The 22840-nt window shown below is 45.2% G+C and overlaps 1 protein-coding gene across 2 annotated transcripts in view; it reads left to right on the forward strand.

The window, feature by feature from the left end:
- The window catches only part of GCNA (germ cell nuclear acidic peptidase), a 57606-nt gene that overhangs the window by 26531 nt on the left and 8235 nt on the right, over positions 1-22840 (forward strand). For both annotated transcript variants that reach the window (XM_074963236.1, XM_074963237.1), the window contains exons 7-9: positions 2028-2193; positions 16629-16773; positions 19052-19190. In XM_074963236.1, coding sequence (XP_074819337.1) covers positions 2028-2193; positions 16629-16773; positions 19052-19190 — 450 coding nt within the window. The remainder of the gene's footprint in view (positions 1-2027; positions 2194-16628; positions 16774-19051; positions 19191-22840) is intronic.

Here is a 22840-nt window from a genome sequence, read left to right on the forward strand (position 1 = left end):
TTCTGTAACTGTTACAAATAAATTTCTTTTCTGTTTCCAAAAAAAAAAAAAAAAAAAAAAAAAAAAAACCTTCCCTGTTACCTTACCCAGGGAAAAGGGACCTACTTAGCCTGGGGCTAATATATATGCCTTCTATTACTCTCCTATAGCCATCTGGCCCGACCCTGTCACATATTATTGTTAAATTGGTGGAAGAACCCAAATGCAGTTTGTAAGAATGTTCCATTTTCTCCAGCTCTATCCAGAAACACATTAGTAACAGATGCTTTCAATAAGGGATAGGGAGCTCATTCGAACCATCACAAGGGCTAAGGACTGTGGGCGTGCAAAGATAGTCACCTGTACATCAACATATTAGAACTCAGAGCAGTCTACCTGGCATGTGCCACATGTCTTGCGTTGAATGAAAGGAAGACAGTTTTGGTAATGGCAGGCATTACCACAGTGATGTTTACATAAACAGACAGGGATTAGCCAGATTTCTCCTTTATGCGAGGAGGTGATTCACTTGTGAAACTTGAGCAAGTAACAGTCATAACTCTTTATCTGCTAGGATTACAATATATATTGTTGGCTCTTCGGACAGTTTTCTGACAGTGATCAATAAGACTCCATCATTCAAAGAGTATTTTGTGAGTAGGGTCATCCAACTTGTTTGCCATGGAAAAGAACAGTATCAAATCTTTGTTTGAGAGGGGATTGGAACCCCCGTATCTTGAGCAGATGCATTCCTCATATTGTGGACTCCAGGGGTGATGTATGCATACCCTCTAATCCCTCTGATTCTAAGGGTGATCAGAAAAAAATTCAGGACCTTTTCCTTTCCTTTCCTTATACAGAGCTCTTCTTCAGTTCTCTGAAATTTGTAAAGCGGCATCTTGGGGATCAGCACATCCAGTTTCTAAACATTATTTTTTTTAAGAGGCATCTAGTTCTGATTCCCATTTTCGCAGAGCTGTGTTGCAATCCCTATTTAAGTAGATCTGAGCGACAACCACCTTTATATCAGTCACTGCTTGCAAGAATGGAATATATGTGGACAAGTATTCAAAAGGAAAAAGTTACTCTCCTTACAGTAATTGTTGTTCTTCAAGATGTTGTCCATGTGTATTCCACAACCTGCCCTTTTTTTCATGCTTCTGCAAAGTCCTATACCTTCTAAATCCTGTACTGGGCAAAGCAACTGACACAACTGACCCCACTCTGCCCTTTATGCCTGTGAGTGGAGGAGACATGAAGACACTCAGGGCACAGGGACAGACCCAATGGCTACTGCTGGCCAAAAGAATCTGAAGTCGAGCACATGGGTATATGCGCACCGAGAGTGGAATACATAATACCGGCTAGTTATGTAAGCAAGTATTTTTCATCTAATCTGTTACCACAAGCTCTAAAATGTCTTAAACATAATCACATTGTTATTCCATGGCTTCTCTAGAGGTCAGAATTCAGATTGTATGAGTGCCTTATCTGTGCACTTCCATATCATAACATGTTTGGTTTACTGTTAAGTGTAACTTTTAATCAGAATTTCCTGGGTCTATAACACTTGGTTTTGGGACAATTACATCTGTTGTCTATTATTTTTAAGTTTCTGATGCCTGCTTTTGTCCTAACTCCATTTTAATGCTGGGTGGGGGGGGCGTGAGAGAGAGATTACAAACTGTTTTTGCATCTGATTTGAACTGCTAATGTTCTGCAGATCAAAGAAGATTTTTCCGACACTGAAATAATTTTTCTAAAGACTATAAATATATCAAGTAATATTTTTGGCAGTAGTAGAGGAGCTCTAGTTATTGAGACAGTTATATCATGTTTGTTAACCAATAAACTACTTTGGTGTTTTGAAGGCAATCTTGTGAATATACCCAGGCACCTCTGAAGGTGGGCATATTGAGTAAGGAATGCACAGTTCACGGTGTAGTGGTTTGTGGTCCTGTTGCCAGTCTCTATATTCTGTATTCGCTGGTGGAACTTCATGATATTTGGTTAAATTGGTTGTTTAATCTTTTGGTTTGTACTTGCAGAACTGGGAAACTTCAAGCCTCCCTGTGACAGTGCACTATACTCTGTTAAGAAAGAGAGAATTGTGACACCAAAGTCAGAATCCTCTTCATCTAAAGAAATGCCTTCTCTGAAGGTTCCTAAGAGCAGATCAGTCTATTGTGTACATTCATCAGATACAGAGGAAAGGTAGGTCTTTCTCTTCTCCATCTTTTACTCTCTCCTATGAGTATAACAAATGGGTCAGGAAATGCTGGTGAGGTTAGAGGCAAAGCACTGCTGTCATGTAGATTAGCACTCTGGAAATTTGTCAGGCTACAAAAGTACTTGTGCTGCAGTTAACAGTTAAAATTACAAAGCTTGTTCTTTGAATGCTTGCTCATGTCGATTCCATTTTAGGTACATGTGCACCCACATGCACAGTTGTCAGAGATTTTTGCCTTAGCGGTATCAGTAGGTTCCGCAGCGGGGCCCTCTGGAGTGTCGCACTCATGCGTCGGTATATTAGGTGCCAGCCGGCCTACACCCTCTCAGTTCCTTCTTACCGCCAATGACGGTTGGTTGGAGCACCTTTTTCCCGTTGCCTAGCAAGTGGTTAGCAGTTCTCTCCTTCCTTCTTTCCAAAATCTCATAAGTCAGAAGAGGAGCACAAATTGTACTCTCTGGACATCAGGAGAGCCCTGGCCTTTTACATCGAAAGGACCAAGCTATTCTATAAGCTGACGCAGTTGTTCATCCCGGTGGCGGACAGGATGAAAGGTCTTCCAGTGTCTGGCCAGAGAATTTCATCCTGGTTCACTTCCTACATCCGTTTCTGCTATGATCTGGCGAAAGTGCCTTCACCAACAATTGTAACCACCCACTCAACCTGGGCACACGCCTTGGTGGTGGCATTCCTGGCCCAAGTGCCTATTCAAGATATCTGCATGTCTGCTACCTCGTCATCCATCCATCCACACATTTATGTCTCATTATGCACTTACCCTGCAGGCCCAAGACGATGCTGGCTTCGGTAAGGCAGTGTTGCAGGCCGCATGACCATGAACTCCGAACCCACCTCCAGGGATACTGCTTGTGAGTCACTTAGAATGGAATCGACATGAGTAAGTGCACGAAGAAGAAAAAACAGTTCGCTACCTTTTGTAACTTTTTTCTTCAAGATGTGTTGCTCATGCCCATTCCATTATCTGCCCTCCTGCCCCTCTGTCGGAGCTGTCAGCAAGAAGGAACCGAGAGGGCGTAGGGTTGGCAGCGCCTAATATACCGAGGCATGAGTGCGGGACTCAAGGGGGTGCCACAGCCGACCCTACAGATACTACTAAGGCACCAGCAGCCAGGAAGGCTAAATCACACCTGGAGGTGCAGCTAGCAAGAGATGTCAAGAGTAACAAGAAGGGTTTCTTCAGGTATGTTGGCAACAAGAAGAAAGTCAAGGAAAGTGTGGGCCCCTTACTGAATGAGGGAGGCAACCTAGTGACAGAGGATGTGGAAAAAGCTAATGTACTCAGTGCTTTTTTTGCCACTGTCTTCACGAACAAGGTCAGCTCCCAGACTACTGCACTGGGCAGCACAGCATGGGGAGGAGGTGACCAGCCCTCTGTGGAGAAAGACGTGGTTCGGGACTATTTAGAAAAGCTGGACGTGCACAAGTCCATGGGGCCGGATGCGCTGCATCCGAGAGTGCTAAAGCAATTGGCGGATGTGATTGTAGAGCCATTGGCCATTATCTTTGAAAACTCATGGCGATCGGGGGAAGTCCCGGACGACTGGAAAAAGGCTAATGTAGTGCCAATCTTTAAAAAAGGGAAGAAGGAGGATCCTGGGAACTACAGGGCAGTCAGCCTCACATCAGTCCCCGGAAAAATCATGGAGCAAGTCCTCAAGGAATCAATTCTGAAGCACTCCAGAGGTCCCTTCCAACTCTAATATTCTATGATTCTATGAGCCAGGGGAAGGAGCCCCAGTGGGGCCCATGGCACCAGTTGCTCAGGCAGTCCCCGGGGCCAGCCACATCAGCTGCTGCTTGATCGGTGCCTGGGGCCACCAGAACAGCAGCTGGTGTGGCTGGCCCCAGGGCCACTCCATCAGTGACTGGTGCGGCTGGCTGCAGGGCCACTCCAGCAGCAGCCAGTGTGGCTGACCCCAGGACTACCCAAGCAGCTGGCCCCAGAATCCATGACTTTCGCGACCTCCATGACAAACACGTAGCCCTAAAGATGGTCCCTTGAGTCTCAGGCTATTGTGTGCCTTTCAAGAGCTCTGATAGAAAGGGTGTTGAATTACTTGAACTGTCCTCATTGTTGAACCCTGACCACTCCCTGATAGGATCTGGGGGTCAGATTCTGAAAGTCTTTTTCTGAAACCATCTTTTCCTCAGTGCTGTGGGAGCCTCCATTCCAAGGCAGACTTGTGGCACCATTGCTTCTTTGGGGTTTTCAGTTCATAGAAATGTTTAATACTTTCTATGAACATATGAAACTTTGTCTCAATCTTGTGGCATTGAGTTCCAGAGATTACTTGTGCATTGTGTTTAAAAACAAACTTTTTTATAGGTTTTTAATGTACTGAACTTCCTTCTGTTCTTGTAGTGAGAGAGGGTAAACAAGTGCACCTTATTACCTTCTCTGTAGCATTCATTTAAATACCTCCCTTATACTCCCTCTTATTGCCTGTTCTCTAAATAACCCTAATATTTTCAGTCTGACCTGAAATGGAAGTCTTTTCACACTTCTAATCATTTTGTCACCTGTCTCTGAACTGCCTCTTTTTGCTGTATCCCTTTGGAGGTAGGGTAACTGAAACTGAAGAAAGTATTTCAGGTGCTGACATACCATTTGATTTATATAATGATATTGGAACTTACTTATAGATTTTAAAGCTTGTAAAGGGATCATTATGATCAGCTAGTCTGACCTCCTGCATAACACATGCCAAAGAACCTCACACAGTAAACTCTCTACCAATTCTATAATTTCTGTTTGAGCTATATAGTTATCTTTTAGAAAGATATTCAGTCTTAAGTAAAAAAGCTCCAAGTAATGGAGAATCTTTAGGTAGGTATGTCCTTCCAGTGGTTAATCACACTGTTTAGAAATAAGGTGCTTTTTTTTTTTTTTAAGTTTATCTAGTTTTAGCTTTTAACCCTTGTTCTGCCTTTGCCCTTTAGATTAAAGAGCTGTCTATTATTAGAGCTTTCTTAATCTTCTCTTGGATAAACTAAACTGATTGAGTTTATTTAGTATCTCACTATAACGCAGGATCATACTTGTTCTTCAAGTGCTTGATCCTCTGTGTAGTGCACTACAGGTTTGCACATGTACTCTATGTGCCCAGGACTGGAGATTTTTTCCCTAGGAGTGTCTGTTTGGTCTACTTGGGCACCCCCACTCTCTTTGTGCGTCACACCAAGGGTTTTAAGGGGGAGCCACCGGACTGCTGCCATCTTTACTTCCTTCTTACCACTCATTGTTTAGGACAGAGCGTCAGTGTTCATGCTAACTTCTTCAGCTTTTTCCTGTAAATAAATTGTAAATAACTTTTAATACTTAATTAGCTTTAATTATTTAGTGTAGTTAATTGGGATAGATATTTGGGGTTCGGTTCCCTAAAATTCGGAGGAGCGATTCCTGTTTTTATTTAAAAAAAAAAAAAAAAAAAAAAAAAGGGCATTGTGCTTCTTCCAGTGGCAGCAGGGAAAGGGTGCCAAGGATCCTCCGCTTCAAAAAGTGTCGCAAGCTCTTCCTGGTCACAGTCTACTATGTTGCCTGTCTGTACTGCCTGGGGAAACCCACATCCAGACCAGGTGTAGGAGGACAAAGCAGTCAAGGAAGTTTCAAGTCTGAAAACTCCTCATGGAGAGGCCTATGAGACCATGGACCGCTGACAGGAGAGACACCCTCTCCCCACAACCCAGTACATTGGCCTGAAAAAGGTAGGAGCATTCCGTTGAGTTTAGTTCCATAAGAACATAATAATGGCCATACTGGGTCAGACCAAAGGTCCATCCAGCCCAGTATCCTGTCTACCGACAGTGGCCAATGCCAGGTGCCCCAGAGGGAGCGAACCTAACAGGTGATGATCTAGTGATCTCTCTCCTTCCATCCATCTCCACCCACAGACAAACAGAGGCTAGGGACACCATTCCTTACCCATCCTGGCTAATAGCCATTAATGGACGTAACCTCCATGAATTTATCCAGTTCTCTCTCAAACCCTGTTATAGTCCTAGCCTTCACAACCTCCTCAGGCAAGGAGTTCCACAGGTTGACTGTGTACTGAGTGAAGAAGAACTTCCTTTTATTTGTTTTAAACCTGCTGCCCATTAATTTCATTTGGTGGCCCCTAGTTCTTATATTATGGGAACAAATAAATAACTTTTCCTTATTCACTTTCTCCACACCACTCATGATTTTATAGACCTCTATCATATCCCCCCTTAACCTCCTCTTTTCCAAGCTGAAAATCCTAGCCTCTTTAATCTCTCCTCATATGGGACCCGTTCCAAACCCCTAATCATTTTAGTTGCCCTTTTCTGAACCTTTTCCAATGCCAGTATATCTTTTTGAGATGAGGGGACCACATCTGTACGCACTATTCAAGATGTGGGCATACCATGGATTTATATAAGGGCAATAAGATATTCCCCGACTTATTCTCTATCCCTTTTTTAATGATTCCTAACATCCCGTTTGCTTTTTTGACTGCCGCTGCACACTGCATGAACATCTTCAGAGAACTATCCACGATGACTCCAAGATCTTTCTCCTGATTAGTTGTAGCTAAATTAGTCCCCATCATATTGTATGTGTAGTTGGGGTTATTTTTTCCAATGTGCATTACTTTACATTTATCCACATTAAATTTCATTTGTCATTTTGTTGCCCAAGCACTTAGTTTTGTGAGATCTTTTTGAAGTTCTTCACAGTCTGCTTTGGTCTTAACCATCTTGAGCAATTTAGTATCATCTGCAAACTTTGCCACCTCACTGTTTACCCCTTTCTCCAGATCATTTATGAATAAGTTGAATAGGATTGGTCCTAGGACTGACCCTTGGGGAACACCACTAGTTACCCCTCTTCATTCTGAAAATTTACCATTTATTCCTACCCTTTGTTCCCTGTCTTTTAACCAGTTCTCAGTCCATGAAAGGATCTTCCCTCTTATCCCATGACCACTTAATTTACATAAGAGCCTTTGGTGAGGGACCTTGTCAAAGGCTTTCTGGAAATCTAAGTACACTGTGTCCACTGGATCCCCCTTGTCCACATGTTTGTTGACCCCCTCAAAGAACTCTAATAGATTAGTAAGACCTGATCTCCCTTTACAGAAACCATGTTGACTTTTGCGCAACAATTTATGTTCTTCTATGTGTCTGACAATTTTATTCTTTACTATTGTTTCAACTAATTTGCCTGGTACTGACATTAGACTTACTGGTCTGTAATTGCTAGGATCACCTCTAGAGCCCTTCTTAAATATTGGCGTTACATTAGCTATCTTCCAGTGATTGGGTACAGTAGCTGATTTAAGAACAGGTTACAAACCATAGTAAATAGTTCCGAAATTTCACATTTGAGTTCTTTCAGAACTCTTGGGTGAACGCCATCTGGTCCCGGTGACTTGTTACTGTTAAGTTTCTCAGTTCATTCCAAAACCTCCTCTAGTGACACTTCAATCTGTGACAATTCCTCAGATTTGTCACCTACAAAAGACGGCTCAGGTATGGGAATCTCCCTAACATCCTCAGCCGTGAAGACTGAAGCAAAGAATTCATTTAGTTTCTCTGTGATGACTTTATCGTCTTTAAGTGCTCCTTTAGTCTCTCGATCGTTCAGGGCCCTCACTGGTTGTTTAGCAGACTTCCTTCTTTTGATGTACTCAAAAACATTTTATTACCACCTTTTGAGTTTTTGGCTAGCTGTTCTTCAAGCTCCTTTTGGGCTTTTCTTATTGCATTTTTACATTTAATTTGGCAGTGTTTATGCTCCTTTCTATTTACCTCATTAGGATTTGACTTCCACTTCTTAAAAGATGCCTTTTTATCTTTCACTGCGTCTTTTACATGGTTGTTAAGCCACGGTAGCTCTTTTTTTTAGTTCTTTTACTGTGTTTTTTAATTTGGGGTATACATTTAAATTTAGCCTCTATTATGGTGTCTTTGAAAATTGTCCATGCAGCTTGCAGGGATTTCACTCTAGTCACTGTACCTTTTAATTTCTGTTTAACTAACCCTCCTCATTTTTGCATAGTTCACCTTTCTGAAATTAAATGTCACAGTGTTGGGCTGTTGAAGTGTTTTTCCCACCACAGGAATGTTAAATGTTGTTATATTGTCACTATTTTCAAGCGGTCCTGTTATAGTTACCTCTTGGACCAGATCCTGCGCTCCACTCAGGACTAGATCAAGAGTTGCCTCTCCCATTGTGTGTTCCTGTACCAGCTGCTCCAAGAAGCAGTCATTTAAAGTATCAAGAAATTTTGTCTCTGCATTTCATCCTGAGGTGACATGTATCCAGTCAATATGGGGATAATTGAAATCCCCCACTATTATTGAGTTCTTTATTTTGATAGCCTCTCTAATCTCCCTTAGCATTTCATCGTCACTATCGCTTTCCTGGTTAGGTGATCGATAATAGATCCCTACTGTTATATTCTTCTTAAAGCATGGAATTACTATCCATAGAGATTCTGTGGAACATGTGGATTCATTTAAGATTTTTATTTCGTTTGATTCTACATTTTCTTTCACATATAGTGCCACTCCTCTCTCTCTCTCCCTCCCCCCCCCCACACGACCTGTTCTGTCCTTCCGATATATTTTGTACCCCAGAATGATTGTGTCCCATTGATTGTCCTCATTCCACCAGGTTTCTGTGATGCCTATTTTGTCAATATCCTCCTTTAACACGAGGCACTCTGGTTCACCCATCTTATTATTTAGACTTCTAGCATTTGTGTAAAAACACTTTAAAAACTGGTCACTGTTTATTTGTCTGCCCTTTTCTGATGTGTCAGTTTCTTTATGTGAATGTTTCTCGTCTGATCTGGCCCATACTTTATCCTCTTCCATCCTCTCCTCCTGACTAAAACCTAGAGACTCTCTATCAATAGAAAAGGAGTACTCGTGGCACCTTAGAGACTAACCAATTTATTTGAGCATAAGCTTTCGTGAGCTACAGCTCGCTGCATCCGATGAAGTGAGCTGTAGCTCACGAAAGCTTATGCTCAGATAAATTGGTTAGTCTCTAAGGTGCCACAAGTACTCCTTTTCTTTTTGCGAATACAGACTAACACGGCTGTTACTTTGAAATCTATCAATAGACTCTCCTGTAAGAGAAGTCTCTGTCTGATCCATATGCACCTCTGCAGCAATCGGCTTCCCCCGCCCCCCATCTCTTAGTTTAAAAACTGCTCTGCAACCTTTTTAATGTTAAGTGCCAGCAGGAGTCTGGATCCACTTTGGTTTAGGTGGAGCCCATCCTTCCTGTATAGGCTCCCTCTATCCCAAAAGTTTCCGCAGTTCCTAATAAATCTAAACCCCTCCTCTCTACACAATTGTCTCATCCATGCATTGAGACTTTGAAGCTCTGCCTGCCTACCTGGCCCTGCACGTGGAACTGGAAGCATTTCTGAGAATGCCACCATAGAGGTCCTGGATTTCAGTCTCTTTCCTAGCAGCCTAAATTTGGCCTCCAGGACGTCTCTTCTACTCTTCCCTACGTCATTGGTATCTACGTGTACCATGACCACTGGCTCCTCACCAGCACTACACTAAGTCTATCTAGATGCCTCGAGAGATCCACAGTCTTCGCACCAGGCAGACAAGTCACCATACGGTTCTCCCGGTCATCACAAACCCAGCTATCTATGTTTCTAATGATCGAATCTCCCATTACTAATACCTGCCTTTTCCTAATGACTGGAGTTCCCTCCCCTGGAGAGGTAACCTCAGTGCGAGAGGCTCCCAACTATGGAAAGGTTTCCCTCTGCTCCTGTTGAGTGCTCTCCTTCTCTGGGCCTTTCATCCTCCTTAACAGCGCAGGGTCTGTCTGACCGGAGGTGGGACAAATCTACAGTGTCCTGGAAAGCCTCATCAACATACCTTTGCCTCCCTTAGCTCCTCCAGTTACGCCACCCTGGCCTCCAAAGCCTGTACACAGTCTCCAGCCAGTTCCAGGCCTCCACACCCTCTCCCAGCTGGCTCCAAGAGACATGAGCAGAGCCAAGGCAAATGGGGAGGGAAAGGAGAGACAAGCACTCCAATAAGGGAAAGAGGGAGCTCCATATCCAAGCCCTCAAAGAGGCAAATGTCCCCATCTCATACCAAGCCAGGAGAGACCTCATGCTTTGGAGTGGGACTGTCTGTCTGATATCGGGACAGACCAGCCTGGTACTTCATTGAAGGTCAAGACTGTATCAACTCCTGGTACTGGGAGTAGTATTTTTGACACCAGCAATAGCCGTTGTGTTGGCACTGCCAGATCCGGCACCCTTTGTGTTTTCAAGCTGGAGTTAAGCTATCTCAGTACCAGTCACCAGTACCATCAATGAGTAGAGGCAGCTGATCACCACCTCCTCAGACACTGAGACCTCTCCCATTTTTGATCTGAGGTCAGAGTCAAAAGATGGAGTTGGGTATGCCCCATATTCTGACTATTTCCTGAGGGGCACCTCTGGGGGCAAAGCCCATACAGTGTGTCAGGAGTCTCCAACGTATCTCAGTACTCCCAAAAGAACAGACATACCCTCCCTTTACATACCCATCACCCTGGGGCCAGGCACCAAAAAGGTCTGAAGTCTCACAATGACAGTAGTGGGGCCCAGAAGACCTGTGATACTAGTACCCTCCCCAACAGCCACAATAATAGGAATAGGCAAACACCACGCCGGTGATCCTGTCAACATCCTCTCCAGATGAGGCGGTGATTCCAGCTTTCCTGCCATACCCTAAGGACTTTCCAGGACTTGCTCAGAAGGCTACAATTTCCTTTGGAAGAGGTCCATGAAGTCCACAGACTGCTAGACATCCTGCGCAGTTCTGGACTGAGTATACTGGCACTTCCAATCACAACTGGGCCACAGTTCCACCAGTATCCAAGTGGGCTACAAAGAGGTATTGCACACCTCTGAAAGGGTCAGAATACCTATTCTTATAGCTGCCTCCCAACTTCCTGGTAGTGTCACAGGCCACCAAGCATAGTAAGCACCGACAAGCCCGGTCTACTCCCCAGGACCAAGAAGCAAAGATGCTGGACCTCTTTGGGAGGAAGGCATCCTTGTTGGCCTCCCTCCAGTTTTGAGTTTAAAACTGTCAAGCACTGATGGCCAAATATATTATCATCTATGACAAGCTGACAGGCTTTGTCAATAAGGTTCTTCAGGACAGTAAGGAGCAGTTTCGGGCCCTGATTGACAAGGGAAAGCTGGTGACTATCTTCTTCCTTTCCCACCCCTCACCACCTCTCCCCATCCTCATTCGGGATGTAAAGTCACTCCTTCAACTAGGAGGAATGGAACTAGCAGCAAGGGGGAAACAGTTCTAATCAAGGTACTCCCTCATCCCCAAAAAGATGGGGTGGGGATTGAACAATTTTGTCTGCTGACTGACGTTCAGAATAGTCACTCTGTATCTATCCTCTCATTAGATTTAGGATATTGATTCATGACCCTCAATCTCAAAGATCCCTGTTTTCACATGGACATTCACCTGGCACACAGAAAATTCCTGGGTTTTGTGGCCAAACACTACCAGTACCAGGCACTCTTTCAGGCTCTTGATGGTGCTGAGAGTTTTCACCAAGGTATTGTCAGTGGTGGCAGCTCACTTTTGTCCACAGGGGACAGCAGCGCACACCCCTACTTTAGAAGATTGTCTCTGAAAAGAATGTATGAAGCAACCACCATGCTTCTAGATCTGTTCAAAAGACTGGGTCGGGGGAAACTTGGGAAGTGCACTCCTTATTCTGAGTTGAGAATTGTTGCCTTGGGAGAGGCGGCTGGCATGCCTTGGGAGAGGCAATAACATGGGGTATTGGACCTGACGGATTCAACCAGGTGCAATGCGAATGACCTGTGCCTTGTTTTATTGGATTTTCCTCAATACCCTCTGTAACAGGGGGATTGGGTGGGGAAATGTGTACTTTAGGGCCCCCAGCCATCACCTGAGGAAAGTGTTGCCCAGGAGGCAACCCCCTCTGTAGCAGAACTCTTTGCACCTTTTGTTCATATTCGACACACATAGCTCTGTGGTTTGGAGACCCTCACACGCAAAACACCACCTGTAGATTTTGGTTGTGCAGCTGCCACACATGTTATGTGGAGAGCTATCTGCTCAAGGAGTATGCCATAGTATTTTGCACTCCTGGCAGATGCGCAGTGGTCAGGACATTTTGCATAGGTATGGCGCAAGTTCCAGAGGGTAACAGCCTCCGCACGTAACTCCAAGGAGCACAATCCTCCCTGCTTGTAAACGTAATACAGCACCATCATGTTGCCTGATAACACCTAGACTGACTGGCTGCAAATGCGAGAGGAATTTGATAGAGGCCAAACTGACTGCTCTCAACTCCAACACACTGAAGTGGAGCACAGACTCCTGAGGAGACCATGTCCCTTGTGTTACCTGCCCCTCCATGCAAGGGGCCCCCGCAATTTGTGAGGGAAGTGTCTGTGGTCAGTCTTTGTTGAGAGCATGAAACTGAACAGGACCTACACACACACATTTCCTCTGTCCTCCCACCAGTCAAGGGAGGCTCAGATCCTTTTATTATCACTACAAAAGTTTTTTTTCTCCAGCTGATAATAGCTCATCTTAATTAATTAGCCTCTTACTCCACCTTTTCATGTTCTCTGTATGTATGTGTGTATATATATATCTTCTCACTGTATGGTTCCATTCTATGCATCCAATGAAGTGGGCTGTAGCCCACAAAAGCTTATGCTCAAATAAATTTGTTGGTCTCTAAGGTGCAATAAGTACTCCTGTTCTTTTTGCAGATACAAATTAACATGGCTGCTACTCTGAAATTGGATCCTTTAGTGAACCATGACAAGTGCTGTGAATTTCTCACACTTTTTTTTAATCAAAAGTAACAGAGCAGTCATGCTAAATTTATTAAGTTTACCATTATAGCTCTGTGATTTTTTTTTTTTTTGCTTTTTTTTATTCAAATGAGGAGGTACCGCACCTTTGCAGCAACACACTTTGCCCTGGCACGGCTATCCTAATACCAGCCTGGGTGTGGAGGAAACACTGGTGCCGGGAAGAAGCTAGACACTCACCTGCAGGCATGGGCAACTTTGTGTTCCCCTGGATGAGAGGGAGCCTGTCCCACACTCCAAGTACGGGCAGCTCCTGCATCCCGCAGGGATGAACTGTGCTCCCCACTCTAGGCATTGCGACCTGGTGCACTGGGTTACAGTGATGTTCAAGTTTCCCCCTTCTCACCCCCATAATAGAGGCCCAAACCTGAGTAGTGCTACAACCCTGCATGCCTGGTTGCAATGCCCAGGGTGAGGAGCCAGGCCCAGGCCTCTGAGATAGGAGCCACAGGAGCTGTCACTATGGGGTGAGTAATGGATGCAAAAAAAAAAGTCCCACAGGTCATGAGCCAATCATGATCAGAGCCCTTCCGCAAGAAGAGCAAGGGCTAGAAGTGCCATCAAGGCCAACAGCTGACCACCTCGGCTCACTTGAGCTCTTACCCGCAACCAGCCAGGTAATAAGCAGGCATTTTGAGGTTGCGCTCAAGGGCGACCTTCCAGCCTGTGTCCTGGATCCAGCACCCCTGTTATTTTCCAACCGTTTATCTCCTTACCTGAGTCTCTATAACATTGGACCAGTGGGTCTTCAGCACAGTAGTAGGGGGGTATACCCTCCAGTTTATTTCTATCCCTCCCTCCCACTTCAGGGACCCTTCTCACAAGCATCTGCTTGCCCAGGAGGTGCAAGGCCTCCTGTGAGTGGGAGTCAAAGAGGAAGTTCCTCTGCACTTGAAAGGGAAAGGGTTTTACTCCCACTATTTTTTTTTATCCCAAAGACCAAGGGGGGAGGGGGGGTCTGTGTCCCATTCTCGACCTGCGAAACCTCAACAGGTATCTCAAGAAGTTGAAGTTCCTCATGCTCTCCCTGGCCTCCACCATTCCTTCCCTGGATCTGGGAGACTGGTACGCTGCCCTCAGTCTGAAAGATGCTTACTTTCACATATCGATATTTCACGGACACAGAAGGTTCCTACGATTCATGGTTGGGACTGCCCACTATCAATTCGCAGTGCTCCCTTTTGGCCTGGCAACGGCACCAAGAGTGTTTACAAAGTGCATGTCAATAGTGGTGGCCTACTTCAGGCATCAGGATATCCAGATCTACCCATACCTCGACGACTGGCTCATCAAGGGCCACTCCAGAGTCCACGTCCAGCGCAGCATCACAACATGGTGAGCCACCTGTCAAGCTCTGGACCTGTTGATAAACGAACAAAAATCAACATTGGTTCCAGTTCAAAGGATAGAGTTTATCGGAGTGGTCCTCAATGCTCCCCGAGCCAAAGCGTTCTTGCCAGAGGCCAGGTTCAGGGCAATGTCAGATTGGATCACCAGCATCACTGCCCATCCATTCACCACTGTCCAGGTCTGTCTCAGACTACTGGGGCATGTGGCCACATCCATGTATGTTGTTTGGCATGCGAGGCTCAGACTACGTCCTCTCCAGATGTGGCTGGCGTCGTTTTACTTCCCGGCCAGGCATCACCTGGACAAACTCCTTGTGATCCCGCCGTGAGTACTTACCTCCTTGTAGTGGTGGTCTGATCCAGTTCTAGTGTTGGAGGGTGTGCTAGTTTGCAAGCCCACAACTCACGGTTTCCCTGATATTGGATGCATCCAATCTCGGTTGGGGAGTACATCTCAGTACACTGCAGACTTGGGCTATGGTCGCGAGAGAAGCTTGTGCTACATATAAACATCAGGGAACTCGGAGCCATCTGCCTGGCTTGCGGAGTGTTCCTTCCCCAACTGTCCGGTCGGATGATGCAGGTGTTGACGGACAACATGGCCTCCGTGTTCTGTCTCAACAGGCAATGGGGAGCTCATTCATCGGCTCTGTGCCAGGAAGCCCTTCATCTGTGGAACTTCTGTATCCAACATGCGATCCACCTGGAAGTCTCGCACCTCCCCGGCATCCGGAACACACTAGCAGATCACCTCAGCAGGTCCTTCTTCTCTCACCACAAATGTTCCCTTCACTCGGACGTTGTCAGGATGCTCTTCCAGAAGTGGGGAGCTCCCCAAGTGGACCTGTTCGCCACCAGACAGAACAGAAAGAGTCATCAGTTCTGCTCTCTGCAAGGTCTTGGCAGAGGCTCACTTTCCGATGCCTTTCTCCTGTCTTGGTCAGGAGACCTGATGTATGCCTTCCCGCCAGTTCTGCTCATCGGCAAGGTCCTCTTAAAAATCAAGAGGGACAAGGCACAGATCATTATTATCACCACAGCTTGGCCTCGCCAACATTGGTTCAGCATACTCATGGACTTAGCCTTAGCACTTCCTAGCTGCCCAGACCTACTCTCACAGGATTACGGTCGGTTGCTGCACCTGAACCTTGTCTCTCTCCACCTCACAGCTTGGATGGAGCGTGGCTGAATCCAGAGGAACAAGCCTGCTCTAGTCAGGTACAGCACATGCTCTTGGAGAGCAAAAAGCCCTCCACCAGAGCAACTTTTATCTGGCAAAGTAGAAGCGATTCTCCTGCTGGGTGTCAGAACAGAATATCTCCCTGACCCAGTCATCTCTGCAGTCCATTCTGGATTACCTGCTTCACTTAAAGCACCAGGGCCTTGCCTTCTCTTCGATCAAGGTTCACCTGGCAGCCATATCGGCCTTCCATCCCTGCGTCCAGGGTTGATCAGTATTCTCACATGAGATGACTATCAGATTCCTGAAAGGCATTGAAAGACTCTTTCGGCCGGTCTGGGACCCGGTCCCCCAATGGGACCTCCACCTTGTCCTCACCGAGGCTCATGGGCCTGCCCTTTGAGCCTCTAGCTTCTTGTTCACTTTCCCATTTGACATGGAAGGTCGCATTCCTTGTAGATAGAATGCAGGAGACCCTAGTTCAAGTCCCTGCTCCAAGGACTATTTATTTATAAAAAGCAAAACAATTTCAACAGGACAGATTGAGACCCAGCCCACACAACCCCATATCCCAGTGGCTAGGACACTCTCCTTCGCTGTGAAGGACCCAACTTCAAATCAATTACTTAACTTATAGTATTTTTTCTTCTGAGGTATTATTGTCCGTGTGGATCCCACAACCAGCCCTTCATCCCCATTTTTTTCAGAGTCCTCGTTATCTGGGATTCTGAATTAGCAAGGGAACTGAGGGATGGTTGCAGCTGTGCTGTTCTTTATGCCCTTAGATGTGGGATATAAAGACATACATGCTGCAGGCATGGCTGACTGCTGTTCAAAAGATTCTAATCTCTCATGCCTGGGGAACATGCACAACTAGAATGGTATCCACAAAGACTTCTCAAAGAACCATAGTTACTATAAGGTAAGTAACCATTCTTTTTCATAAGACTGCTGTGACAACAAATGTGCTTTTTTTGCTGCTGCTTTTCATGCAGGTGGAATCTGTGTGGGGTGCCAGGCTGTTTCTTACAAGAGCTGTCAAACCCAGCATCCCAATATGTGAAAAATTTCAGGAAAAAGAAGGATGAGTTGACACAGAAGCTCTACACTCTTTATAACAACACCATCTTTGAGCAAAAGGTAGCTTTTGTAAACACATTTCTGGACAATAAAATCACTGTTATCCTGCTAACTAGCTTTCTCTGTGAAACCATTGCCCTTTCCTTCTAGCTCACTAACTGGGATGAAGGTCAGCCTTGTAACAAGGTGCTTCTATTTGAATCAGGTTGAAAATGTGAGGGTTTTAAAAAGGGATTTATCATAGGTTTACTCTGGGAGTTATCAGACTTTCTCAGTGTGAGTTACCTCTTAATAGTCTTGTGGAGAAAGACCTTCTGATCCATTCATTACTGCAAGGACACAGACTCCCTTCCCATTCATAATCATGTAATGTCCCTAAGTAACTATATCTGTTGCTTATATGGAAAAATTTATTTTAGATACCTTGGATGAATCTGGTCCCTTATGGAGCCTTCTGATTCTTATATGTCTAGGTAGTTGTAGAGCCCCCATTGTATTGGAATGCTTCTCTTACTCTTAAGTTATTTTTCCTCCCTTGGTATCCTGCTGTCAACTGAATTGTCTCGTTAGACTGACCTCACACTTGGTAAGGCAACTCACATCTTTTCATGTATTTATACCTGCTCCCGTATTTTCCACTCCATGCATCTGGTGAAGTGGGTTCTAGCCCACAAAAGCTTATGCCCAAATAAATGTATTAGTCTCTAAGGTACCAAAAAGATTCCTTGTTGTTCTTATGTGGCAGTGGACCCTAATTGAGGCATCTTAAGCTGGCTCCTACTCCTATATAAAAAACTGGAATCAAAGAGCCCAGCACCACTTGATCAGCCAGCTCTCTGCAGACCAGAAGCAAGTGCCTGCCAGGATCACAGTTCGGGAATTGCTGCTGTAGGCTCCCTAACAGCACATGTTACCCAGATGATTGGCACTTGAGTTAGCCTACCCCAGCATTTCAACAGCAAAGCCAGACTCACCTTACTGAGTCCTCACTGTTTCTGCGCTCACTCGTGTGTATGGTTCTCTGTACTGAGATGCTCTAGGAGACTTTCCCAGTCAATTACCAGAACTTGTCTGTCCTTCATGGAGAACTGTGGGAAGGATATTGGAGGACTATCAGAACTTGAGTGATTTTTGCCTGCATCCTAGCTGCAGAATGGGCAGGGTCCAAGGCAAGTGAAAGGAAAGCCTACTTGTATAAACTATCCTGCATTTAAAGCACCTCCAAATTCAGATAAAAAGTTTCTCTTGTGTGGACGGTAGAGGAGTTTGGACTAAAAACCAGGTAAGAGTTCAGGTTAACTGCAGTGAAGACGTGCACTAAGCATACCAGCAGTACTAGAATCCTGAAAGAGATGGTTCCTTTCTGCTGCTATTTTGGAGCAACAAGGGATCAGAGATTAAGTAGTTGATAAGATTAGAAGTTACACTTCCTGGCAAGAGAAAATTGATGAGATTTTAAAAAGAGGTCTGGATAAACTGGGGACAGGTAGGTCAAATGATCTTATAAAGGGCTCCACTTGAATTTGGTAGCTAAGTATTTGAAAGACAGCTATTAAGCATCAGTGAAGGACATTTAATACCTCCTTAGACAATCTGCTGGGGAAGGCTACAACCCTAGATCAGAGATCTTGATAAGCAAGTTGTGTGAGAGAGGGGACGCAGACATTTCTCTCTGAATACCTGAGAAAGAGATTGTCAAGCTAACCAGGGCAGGGAGGTCATATAAGGACTTGATTTCTAGAGATGTGAGATTTTCCTTCTTTTCTCTGTACTCTGTTACTTAAGTAGTATAATGCAAACCGTTCTTTTTTGGTTTACTACCATTTTCTCTGCTTTTAATAAAACTTTTTAAAGAATATTACTATTCTGTGGCTGTTTTATACTCTAAAGATAGTGAAGTTCTTCAGCCCCTAAGGAGGGGTAGAGAAGGCAAAGTGAGTTTCTCAGATCTAACTTCCCACTGTCTCTGTGTAAAGGGTATGAACAAAGGTGTCCTTTCCCACCAAGGTGTGTTGTGAAGGGCTGTAGTGGTACACACTCACAAGGGCAGAAGTTTAAGGACTTGAGGAAGTGAATGAGTTGGCAGTGATGTGGTTCCAGGGGGTGTGGATGGAGGGGCAAGCAGGGGCACAGGGTCCCCCAGTAATCATCAGGAGCTTCCTGGGGTGGGGGTGCGGGGGGGAACAAACTCTGAGGCTGCAACAGGAGCTGACAGTTCCTCCAAACCTGGGCCTCAGCAGGGGCACAGAACGTGCCCCTCCGAAAGGGGTCAAATTTAAATTCCCTCACATGCCCCTGCGTGGTTCAAATGCACTGTTTTGGTTTTTTTTTATATCAGTTGCCAGAGAAAATGGAAATCATCTGGAACAAAAAGATGCGGAAGACAGCAGGGTACTGCGTAACTGGACAAACAAAAAGTCCTGAGGTACAACGCTATGCTCGGATAGAGCTCTCAGAGAAAGTTTGTGACTCTGCAGGTAAGGAAAAGAGGATACTGAATATTAAATAAGGGGAAAGAATATTTATTTTTTCTGCATAGCATCTCTAAGATGCAACCTTTCCTATCCATCCACACAGCTAAAACTTTTATCCAAGCTCTCATCACCTCGTTCTGGAAACTCTGCAAACCCTCCTGCTGCGCCTCTCACACACATGCCGCACTCAGAACCCCAACAATGAGCCCCACTCCCCCTGCACCTGGACCATCCCGATGAGCCACCCCACCAAGCCCCAACCAGCTGCACCTGGATCCCCACACCACTGAGCCCCACTCCCCCAGCATCTGGACCCCAGCCACCTTCAGCAGTACCCCCACAGCAGAGTCCCATTACTGTTTCACTGAGAACCTGCCAACAAGCCCCTCTGCATCCGGACCCCGCCCCCCCCAGGCACCTGGATCCCCCACTGAGCCATTTACACCCAGATTGCCCCACACTGAACCCTTTCAACCCACACCTGGATCCCCCTGCACTAAACTCCTCCACACTTGGATCCCGTCTGCCCACACCTGATGCACCTAGCTCGGAGGGGCAAGGCCATGGGATGTTTCTGGGGCAGGCCCGATCCTTGCACTGTGTCAGGGTTGGGTGCAGCCTCCCCACTGAGTCTGCGTCCAGGTGCGGGGAAAGCTGCACAGTGATCTCCCACCTCTGCAGTCAGGCGCCTATGCTCCCCAATGCCATGCTGGAGCCTCCACATTTAACAAATAAAATGTGCAGAATTTTAAAATATTGTATACAGAATTTTTAATTTTTTGGTGCAGAATGTCCTCGGGAGTAATTTATACTGTATTCACTTCTCAGAGACTTTAACCCCCTTGGCTGAAGGACTCAGCTTGCAAGAGCTCTGTCCCCTTTTATCTGTCCAGTGATGGATGCCACGATGACTGCTTCTTCTCTCCGTATATCTTCCCAAACTCACTGTTTTGTCCCCAGACCCAGGATAATCTTATGATGTTTTTTCCTGCCTGTGGACCTCCCATCCCCTTGCTGATTCATATGTAAATATGATTTCCATTGTTTTTGGTCACATCTTGTTTGTTTAAATTGGAGATGTGTAGATAATCCCTTCCCTCCTGTCTGAGGGAAAAACTGTTTCTCCCTGTGTTTGGTCACAGCCTTTAAAGCATAATATCAGTGAGTATCCACAATTCCTCATATAGTGCTAATGCAGACATTTCACAATGCTATTAGTCATCATCATGTCACAGACTTTCATAAAAGACATTACTCAATACGCTTTTTATAATACAGCAATATTGTATACAATCATTTGATTCAATTGCTTATCATTTGAGGGGCAGACCCCCATAAGAGGCTGTCTCCCCCACTCGCTAAATTGATGGTTTTGTTGTTCTTTTATCTAAATGCATCTTCATTATCTCAACCTGATGACAAACAACTTTACGCTTATTTGTTTAGGGCAGATGAGGATTATGCATTGCTTGCCAAACACATTTTAAAGCCATAATTCTAACATATGTCCATAACTCTTTGTACAACCCATATACACACTACTCCTGGAGGAATTCTGTGCCAAAAAATTAAAAATTCTGCGCATAATATTTTAAAATTCTGCATATTTTATTTCTCAAAATAACACAATATAATCACTCCCAGTTTCAATTATTTTTGTAATTTATTTCTAAATACCTGTCAGCAATACAGACAACAGCAAAAAAGATTCCCCCAGGAGTAGAGAGTTAAAGAAACCCCAATGATAACCCAGTTCCAGTTGGGGGCTGCTGGAGGGAGATGTGTGGGGCTCCCAGAACCCAGACACCTGCACTCCCTTGCCTGCCCCCCCCCCCGATCCCAGCCACAGAGCACCCCGCAGCCCAGATATCAGCACTCCCCTTCTAGAGCCCAGTCGCAGGGCACCTCCTGGCCCAGGCACCAACACCCCCCTCCCACTAGAGCCCACCCTGGCCCAGACACCAGCACCTCCCTCCCCAAAGATCCCAGTCATGGGGCACCTCCCAGCCCAGGCACCAGCACCCCTCTCACCCCAGATCCCAGCCTTGGAGCATACTCAGAGCCCAGACGCCACCATCCCCTCCCCTCAGAAACCAACCACAGGGCACCTCCCGGCCCAGACACCAGCTTCCCCAGAGCCTTTATTCCCCCCCAGCTTCTTTATTGTCCTGCCAGGGAAAGCAGGATGGTGCAGCCCTGTTCTTCCTCACCCTTTGCCAGAGCTGGGTCTCCCAAGCCCTCTCCTGTCCCTGGGAGAATGAGGATCAAGTAGAGTGTGCAGCTTTCAGCCCACCCACCCTCCAGCTTTGCTCACTGCAAGCTGGGCTCTGCAGAGTCCAGCATCCCCTAGTGGTGGCCAGCAGTTCTGCAGCCCCAATTCTGCAGGGGAAACAGAGAATTCTGCAAAATTCTGCATTGTGCAGAATTCCCCCAAGAGTAACACACCATGTAAGAATATTAATGATCAGTGAGCTATTAGCTTTCCATTGATATATTACATGCCACCTTTTGGGTATATATCATGACAAAAGTGGGTTAGATGTAGTGAGTATGTCAGGCCTGACGAGTTGCTCACAGAGTAGTGAAACACCAATGGGCCACTGTGTCACAGTCAGTAATTTGTCATCTGACATTTACTTGCTGGCTCCTGTGTTTAATGTGGTTTTAAAAACACAGACCACAACACAAGTGACTCTCATTACAATTAGTCTCCTCGGAGATACTGAAGACATAGAAACCAAATTACCTTCTCAGACTTGGGCCAGAATAGTGACATTGTGTGGGGAAGCTTGCACTAGTGTTGTCCATGTGGCATCTTTTACAGTCTCCAGGGCTGTCAGTCTGGTACTTGCAAACACTAATAAACAGGGATTTGGAGCAATCAAATTTTTGAATTGCTCCGCTCTGGCACCAATAGTGACTGCTCCAGCTCCGCTCTGCGCTCTGACTCAAATTAATTTTTAACTAAATAAAAAAGTGCATACTGTAATTTTGAAAAAACATTATTTTTATTCAGACTTTTAAAACAATTTAAATGTCATCAACAATGATACAAAATAGAATCATTCATAATTCATTCTGTAAAAAATTATTGCAGCAATCAAGTCGTCTTTCATAGCCTGCCACAAATAATTTAAAATTAACTTTAAAGCCGAAAACAGTCTCTCTACACTAGCTTAAGCAACTCCACAGGCAGCCTGAATGCAGTGTGGGTAGTTGTGAATGGCCTCAAAAACAGACTTAACTTTTAGCCTATCAATAGACTCCATTGCCTCACAATCTTCCCGAAAGTTTCTCTCAAATAATGCTTCATTACAATTATGAATCACAGAAACTCACCGGCGTCTTTCTTGTTTATCCAATTCTTTTTCGAAGACGTCATCTTCTGAAGAATTGGTGCTTGAATTATCTCCATTTCCCTGTGATGGTTGAATACGTCTCAGGAATGGACGCTCAAACAAGTTCAGAGTGGAGATGAAAGTTTGAGAACAGCCTGCTATTTCTGAAGGGTGTGAACTTTCCGAAACTGCAGTTCTATTGTTGATGACTCCTTTTATTGTGTTTCATTTTCTTCAACCTCTTTCGCCAAGTTCAAATGTAGCAATAGATTTTGCATTTTCGAATTGTCGAGCAATATCAAGGAGCCCTTCCTT

The sequence above is a fragment of the Natator depressus genome, chromosome 9 (assembly GCF_965152275.1).
Source record: "Natator depressus isolate rNatDep1 chromosome 9, rNatDep2.hap1, whole genome shotgun sequence".
Taxonomy (NCBI): Eukaryota; Metazoa; Chordata; order Testudines; family Cheloniidae; genus Natator; species Natator depressus.